The sequence below is a fragment of the Aethalodelphis obliquidens genome, unplaced genomic scaffold (genome assembly GCF_003676395.1).
Source record: "Aethalodelphis obliquidens isolate GAN/ISIS:26980383/991018 unplaced genomic scaffold, ASM367639v1 scaffold30, whole genome shotgun sequence".
Lineage (NCBI taxonomy): Eukaryota > Metazoa > Chordata > Mammalia > Artiodactyla > Delphinidae > Aethalodelphis > Aethalodelphis obliquidens.
Genome location: NW_020837974.1, coordinates 9,132,997 through 9,140,954, shown reverse-complemented (window position 1 = coordinate 9,140,954; position 7,958 = coordinate 9,132,997). Strand labels below are relative to the sequence as shown.

Below are 7,958 nucleotides of genomic sequence, written 5' to 3'. Positions count from 1 at the left end.
TTCCTTTTCTTATTCAGATAAGTGAGTTTATTTTTTTCCAAAATTCATTTGGGTAACTGTTTTGTATTTTTTGTGTCTTTTTTTTTAAATTGAAGTATAGTTGATTTACAGTGTTGTGTTAGTTTGTTAAGTGTACAGCTAAGTGATTCCATTTTTTTATATATATTCTTTGTATATATATATTTTTTTCATATAAATATAATATATATTCTTTTCCGATTCTTTTCTATTATAGGTCATTACAAGATATTGAATATAGTTCCCCGTGCTATACAATAGGCCCTTGTTTATCTTGGACTTCCTTTTATTTGTTGTAGTGTTGTTTTGTTTTGAATTATGTGCAGAGGGATTGTCTTTTCAGTGCTTAAGCCTCCAAAGGTATTATCAGGCCCTCAGGAGGGCAGAAATGGGGTGCAGATGCCTGTGGAGGGTTAGGGCAAGGGGTGAGGGAGATAATCCACTCTACTGAGAACCAGCTCAAAGGAAAGTCTTTTGAACCACAGAACACAACCCTGAGATTTTCTCCTGGGGACAGGAGGCCTGAGGAGCCTGGGAGGGTGAGCTGTAATGCTGATAGCAGGGACTTAGAACCAAGGGTGGTTCAAGTTGCAGGACCCTAAGAAATCACTGAATTCAACTTCCCCATTTTACAGAGAGACAGATCCCCAGTAAGACAGAGACTTGCCCAGGGTCATTCATGGAATTAGTGGCAGAGCAGGATCAATTCAGGTGTCTGCTTAAGCCAGGGCCCCTGAAGCTAGGAGGCGCCAAGGGAGAGGAGGCCCTGTTTCCTACTCCTGCCTCCACAGTGCGTTCCCCAAGTGCCTGGGTGCCCAGCATGGGGGCTCAGATACTCTAGGACACAGTTCTGCCTCAGGGCCCGGAGGCCAGGGGAGAAGTCAGACAGGCACATAAGGGAAATCCACTGTGCCAGGGATCCCAAAAGGGCCACTTAGGAGGGCCCTCTCTCCAGAGGAGGCAGGCTGAGGTGGGCATATGAGGAGCCCCAGAATTTGGGAGAGGTGGGCAGGGAGAATGAACACCTGCAGAGAGCAGCAGGGGGCAAGTGGAGCAGGGCAGCTGGGGCTCCTGGGAATGTGAGGTGACAGTTTGTCAGGGACAGAGGGAACCTTTCCAAGGGACGTGGTGTGTGGAAGGGCTGGCCTGTGACCAGCCTGGGTAACCATTTCAGCACCTCAAGCGGTCCCAGGGGCCCTCGGGGCACTGCTGTTTGATTGTGGGAGCTGTGTGATCCTACCAGGGGATGGAAGAAAGTGTATGGGGGAAACTTTTCCAAGCCTTCAGCCCCCAAATGACCACTTCCTCCCCTTTCCCTCCTGTGTCTTAACTAGGCCACACCCTCTGCAAAGCCAAGGGAGGTTAACATTTGCCTCCAGCCCTCACCTGTCCCCGCACCAGAGAGAGCCCTGGGTGGGAATGCCGGAATTCTTCTAGACCAGGCTTTGTGGCTGTCCCTCTGTAGATCCGTGGGCCTGTTTCCACTCCTGTGGACTCTGGTGCCCGCTCTGATGTGGGGCAAGAACTCTACCTCTAAGGATTGTTAAAGGCGCCAGTGAGGTGACAGGTGTGATTGCCTCAGACCGAACAGCCTAGTTTGTGTCCTCTGGGTGAGAAGAGGGCCTTCAGAAACAGGAACACAAGGTGGACCACTGGGTCGGTGAGAGGAGGGGGCCCAGAGCAGATGGCCTGCCTAGGGGATGTCCAGGGGAGGGTGACCAAGGCTCTGCCTTGCCAGCGATTACCCATCTCCACTGGTAACGATCCTGCGTGGCCAGGCAGGATTCACGCTCATCTAACCCCCAGGAGATCAAAGAGAGCAGGGGGGCAGCAGTTAGGTGAGGGGCTTCACGGGAGGGCACCCCTGGGGGCAGGAATCCCTGGCACTGAGGCGCTTTCTGGCTCAGGTGTGAACGACTCTTTTTTTTTTTTTTTTCTTTTCTGTACGCGGGCCTCTCACTGTTGTGGCCTCTCCCGTTGTGGAGCACAGGCTCCGGACGCGCAGGCTCAGCGGCCATGGCTCACGGGCCTAGCCGCTCCGCGGCATGTGGGATCTTCCCGGACCGGGGCACGAACCCGTGTCCCCTACATTGGCAGGCGGACTCTCAACCACTGCGCCACCAGGGAAGCCCTGAACGACTCTTCTTGAGACCCCTTTTGGGTGAAGTAGGGGCGGTTCCACCAGGACTCCACGTGGTCACAGCATAAGGAAAGACGGGAGGGGACATAGGGACCTCCTCCTCTTCCAAACTCTAGACCGCGGGAGCTCCAGGCCAGCGTTCTCACACCTGGCGCATTGATTATGCTAATTTAAGACAGCCCCGTCCACTCTCACACGCCACGAGGCCCCGCCCCTCGAGCGACCTATCGTGGTTGGAGGGCGGGGCTATGCTAATGAGCCGGCCTGGCCCCAAGGGTTGCGCGGGCAGCTGCACCTAGCCCAGGCGAGGCGGCGGCGGCGGCGGCTATGGCCACGGCCGGAGCGCTGGCGGGTCTGGTCGCGGGCTTGCAGAGCCCGCGGGTCGTCCCCAGCCCGGATTCGGACTCAGACACAGACTCGGAGGACCCAAGTACCCGGCGCAGCGCAGGCGGGCTGCTCCGCTCGCAGGTCATCCACAGCGGTCACTTCATGGTGTCATCGCCGCACAGCGACTCGCTGACCCGGCGGCGCGACCAGGAGGGGCCCCTGGGGCTCGCCGACTTCGGGCCGCGCAGCATCGACCCCACACTCACCCGCCTCTTCGAGTGCATGAGCCTGGCCTACAGGTGAGGGGGGCTTCGGGGCCGACGACCTCGGCCCTCCATGGCGGGACCGCGCGCTGGGGCCCCGGACACCCCACCCGGCCCCCAGCCTTGGTCCCGGCTGCTCTCAGAGACTCCGGCGACATCCTGGATACCCTCCTCTCCCCAGCCCGGAGCGTCCTCTGACCCCGGCCCAGCCCACTGGCCCCCGACATGCTTGCGCGCCTCCTGGTTCCCATTCCTCAGCACCGAGACCCCCTTCCCTAAGACTGGGATCTCCTGCCCTCCACCTCGACCTCCGTAGGCCCACCGCGGGCCTCTCTCTCCCGTCCCGACCCCTCTGCCCCCAAAGAATGCCCCCAGGGCATCCCTTGCGCTCCCAGGACCCTAGGCCATCCTAACATTCCCACCCTCCACTCCGGGGGCCACTCCACCGGACAACCTGCAGCCTTCCGCTCCCAACGCAGCAGTCCCCGCCCAGGCCCGCTCTGTTCTTGCACCCTCGCGATACACCTCGCGCCCGTGTTGTCCCAATTCCTAGCCAGCGTCGACTGAAACCCAGTCTCTCGTCCACCCTGCACCCCTCAATTGCCGGAACACCTGTTCTTGACCTGCTAGGTCGAGGGTGGCGGGAGGAGGGTGCCCCGGCCGGCCCAGAGGGGCGCAACTCTTAGTTTCCCAGCCGTGGTCCGGCAGTGGGTGTTGCAGGCCGCGTGGGGCTGGTCTCCGGGCGGCGTGGCCTCGCCCACCCGGGTGGCCACGCGAGGCTGAGCGCCTAATGTTACCTGGGACCCCTGATTGGCGCGTCGCAGAGCACGCCGGCCGCGCCCGACCCCAGCTCCACTCCTGTGTCCCAGGGGAGGGCGCGAACCGGGGTCCTGGCTCAGTGCCCCGGAGAGCAAAGTTCCCCGGAGCGGAGGGACCAGGATAAATTATCAACCGAGAACCGTAGGGGAGAAAGGGGGATCGGCCAGCCTTGATCTTTTCTCTGTGTAAATATTCCTCTTCCTCTGCGGCTCCTCCTCCTCTTCTGAGAACCGCTGGCTACAGACCTGCACTTGCTCTGACTGGGATCCAGAGCTGGGGTGGGGACTGGGGAAGAGTGTTGCCCACCCCTCACTGTGGCGCCCAGCCTCGACTCCATTGGCTGGACGCTTTGTAACCTTGGCCCACACGCTCTGGCCCCGGGCCCAGGTCGTGTTGCAATCTGATCATCCAGAGCGCCAGACCTGTGTGGAAAGTTCAAATTCCCATCCCTTCCTCCCGCCCCTCCTCGGACATCAGGGGACCTCCTGGGAAAGGGCATCTAAGGTCACGGTACACCAGATTTGGGCACCCCTGCTCCCCAGACTCCCCCAGGGTCCCCCTTTTCCCATCCATTCCCAACTTAAGCTTTCTGCTTTACATTACACACTGCTCTGCCTGGGCTGGCTCATGCCCCTATCTCAGACCACAGTGACCAAAAGGGGAGGTTCAGGGGAAATGGCAAGGCAGGGGGCAGAGCACACTCCAAGAACCGCCCACACTAGGAGGCTGACTGGAAGCTGATGTGACCCCATTCAGGGGCAGCTGGGGTAGAGAGGGCTGGGCTTTCTCCCTAAACCCCCAGAATATTCAACCTCTGTGGCCCGCCCCGGGTGGGGTCCTAAGTGCCGGGGATGGTAGTGGCTCGGTGTCAGAGGAGTCTTTGAGTTCCCCCATAGAGGAAAAAACTGAGGCTCAGACTGGGACAGTGTTTTAGCCCTTAAAGACCCCTAATTGTAGGGGTTCCTTGGAGGGGAGAGGATTGTGGAAGCTGGGGTATCCCAAGAGAGTAAGGAGATGGGCAGGGACAGCAAGGCAAGGAGTCCAGAGGTGCCAGGAAGAACTGGCCAGCTTGACCCAGAGAACAGCCTGTAGACGTCTGACCAGCTTTCACCCTCAGCAGGGCTGTATGGGCAGAGAGAGGACTGCTGCACTGGGAGGAGGCCCGTGTTCCATGGTTCTGCGGGTGGAACCCTCAGGGAGGCAGGTTCTGGAAGTTCCAAGAAAACACTTGTTCATGGTCAGAGCTGGCTAGCTATGGAAAGAATGGCCTCAGGAGTGAGGTGGAGCAAGCAGGACTCTAAGGAAATTTCCAGGGAAATTTCCACAAGGTAGATATGTGTGTGGGGGCAGGGGAGGGTGGGGTGTTCTGAGTTTTCTCCATCCCATCCCCAAGATTCCCAGAATTTCTATTGCTCGTAAGAATCCCTTGAACCCTGGTCACAGGCTTTTGGCTCCAGGCTGGGCCCCTCTCCTCGCCTCCCAGCCAACAGGCCCAGCACAGACCAAATCCTTTCCTCCTGGGCGTGGATGTCACTGTCTCACCTCCCCCAGCCCTGCCTGGCCACAAACGCTGTAGCCTCAGCAGGGAAATGGAGGAGGGAGGGCAGGCAGGCTGGGGGTAGGGCGCGGGGTGATCAGAGTGGGCTGGGAGGTTGCTGGGATACAGGCTGGGGCAACAAACTCAGGAGTCCCCCCAGGTGCCACAGAAGAAGCTGGCCCGGGAGGTATCAGAGTGCCCCTACTCCATGTCTCCCTTCTAGACAGATGGTGTTTATCTGACTTAGGAGGGAAAGGGGCCAGCCAGCGGGCCTGGGTGCTTGGGCCATGTACTCTATTTGGGTAATGAGGCCTGTTGTGCCTGGGGGTAGCAGTCCCCCCCCAACCCCAGAGCAAACACAGGAGCTTGGAGACCAGAGAGTAGAGGGGACCCAGTGACCCATGCACTCAAGGGGCTGCAGGAGCCAGACTGCCACCCACCTGCCCCTCACCCCCAGGAACTGGGAGAGGGCCCTGGAGAGAGCAGCCCTGACGTTCTGAAAGACTAAGCCTTGGGGCCTCAGCCTTCCATGTGAGCAAGGGTTGGAGAAGCTGGGCCAGAGGGGACTCATGCATAACCCAGCTTGTGAATCATGAGGAGTAAGGGAGGGGCCAGCAGGGGTCTAAGACCCTGAACATCTTGGCCTCCTAGGCCAGCTCCCCGGGGGTGGCAGACTTGGCCTGTGCCCATCAGGACCCTGAGAGTCAAGCCCCTCACCTGGTAGAGCCCTTCCATCTCATGGATTTGATTGACTACTAGGGTTAGAGTCAGGGTCAGGGTTAGGGTCAAGGTGCCCCCTGCCCATCACTTTACCATCCTAGCTGCCTTCCTTTGGGTGGGCCCTGGTGGCTATTGTGTTGCACACACCCCTGGGCAGGGGTGCACCTTCCAGGTCAGTCCAGATTGCCATCCTGGGATTCTGGGCTGGGCAGACACCAGAAGGGCAGTGAAAAGGCAGTGGCTGGCTGCTTGGAGGCTGCCTCTGGTGAAGAGGCTCTGTCTCTACTCAGACAAACCTTACCCATCCCCTAGGCCTAAGGGGGCCAGTGAGACTGGTGGAGAAAAAGCCACAGGTCCTGAGTGAGTCTCCATCATGTCATGTGACCTTGGGCATGTCCCCTTCGTTTCTTGACCCTCAGTTTCCTTAAGTAAGAAACAGGCGAAAACCCTCCTTAGCCAGCCTATGAGATAGATGCCTGTGAGGCCAATGGGCATTGTCTTTCTGACACCTGAGCTGATCAACAGATTTCAGCAGGTCTCACCAAAGAACACAGAGGCCCCAAGTGGGGACCTGGGAGAGTATTTTAAAGGTCTGCCTCTCAGGGTAGACATTTCAGGCAGATTAGAGTGAGGGGCAGGATTTGGGAGGGGTGTCCATCAAGTTGCCCACCATAGATGAGTGCCTCGTGCATGGGAAGAAAGTGGAGCCAGCCCCCTCCAACCATCCCCTTTCTCCACGCCCCCCCTGACCCAGCCCTCTCCCTCTGACAGTGGCAAGCTGGTTTCTCCCAAGTGGAAGAATTTCAAAGGCCTCAAGCTGCTGTGCCGGGACAAGATCCGCCTCAACAACGCCATCTGGAGGGCCTGGTATATCCAGTGTGAGTGGGCACCACAGGCCCCAGCAGGAGGGCTGACAAAGGGGCTGCCCCGGAAACCCCCAGGGCCCCCAGGGCCAGCAACCACAGAGAGCTTTGGGGGAGGCCAGGTCCCCAGCATCAGGACCCCTCAACAGCTTCTAAACCCAGAGGGTCTTGGGGGATGTGTCCCAAAGGGCACTCTCCACTGTGAAGTTGGACACAGCAGGGGTCACCCTTCGGAAGTCCTAAAGTGAGCTGAGATTTGGGGAACAGTTCAAGGCCCATTCTGCATCCCATTAGTGTAGTCAGGTGCCTCAAATGCCAGGGTAGAAAGAGGCGTTCAGTACTATCCGGGCCAATCTCACCCCTTTGCAAAGGGGAAACTCAGATCCTGGTGGGTCTCTACCAGCCTTCCACTGACGTCCTTAGGTTCCCCACCATGGAGATTTGGGGGGAGGGGGCCCAGAGAGGCCATGTGGAAGGGACCCTGGTCTTGGAGTCACCCAGAGCTGGTTTCCCACCCTGTCTCTGCCCCTTGCTGGCTGTGTGACTGCAGGCAAGTTGTCTAACCTCTCTGAACCCATTTTTTCATCTATAAAATGAGGCCAAGAGTCCTAACTTTGATGGCTGGCATGGGGATAACGGGTATGACCAGGGCTGGCACAAAGTTGGTGCTTAATAAATGATGGTTGAATCCGATGTACCCTTGAGGAGGTCACGGTCATTCATTTGGGGATACAAAACCCACCTATGCCCCATGGCAGGGTAGCAGAGGCTGAGAGACCTGTGCTGGACCTTGTCCAGCTCAGTAAGATCCTCCTGTAGGATCAAAGGCTGCGCTGAGCTGGGAACACACAGCGTAGGAGAGACCACACACGGTATTCTCTGTAGTGGCCCCACTGGATTCCATTCAAGCAGAGAAAACAAGTGGTTTTTTTTTTGTTTGTTTGTTTTTGGTTTCTATTCATCTTTGTGCCTGGCACTTTCCTAAATCGTCTTATTTAAGGCTTCCTAGCAACCCTGGGAGATAGGTTTTATCACCCCCATTTTATGGATGAGCAAGTGAGACCCAGAAGGCGAGTGACTTACTCAGGGTCACTGAGCATAAAAGAAGCAGAGCTATGACTGGCTGTGAGTTCAGGGCTCTGCAACTCAGCCCAGCGCTCCTTTCACTGCTCCCAGCTGGCTGGCTTCCAGCCCTCGCCTGAGAATGTTAAGGACGGGCCCTGCCCAAACCAGGAAGCTGATAGGCCGGGGGGGGGGGGGGGGGGGGGGGG

General features: G+C 57.8%; 1 protein-coding gene across 2 annotated transcripts in view; it reads left to right on the top strand.

Annotated features, from left to right (window-relative positions):
- The first annotated feature begins 2,156 nt into the window (after window positions 1-2,156).
- The window catches only part of MLXIPL (MLX interacting protein like), an 18,628-nt gene continuing 12,826 nt past the window's right edge, over window positions 2,157-7,958 (top strand). For both annotated transcript variants that reach the window (XM_027126141.1, XM_027126142.1), the window contains exons 1-2: window positions 2,157-2,784; window positions 6,596-6,702. In XM_027126141.1, the coding sequence (XP_026981942.1) occupies window positions 2,486-2,784; window positions 6,596-6,702 (406 nt within the window). In that variant the 5' untranslated portion in view covers window positions 2,157-2,485. The remainder of the gene's footprint in view (window positions 2,785-6,595; window positions 6,703-7,958) is intronic.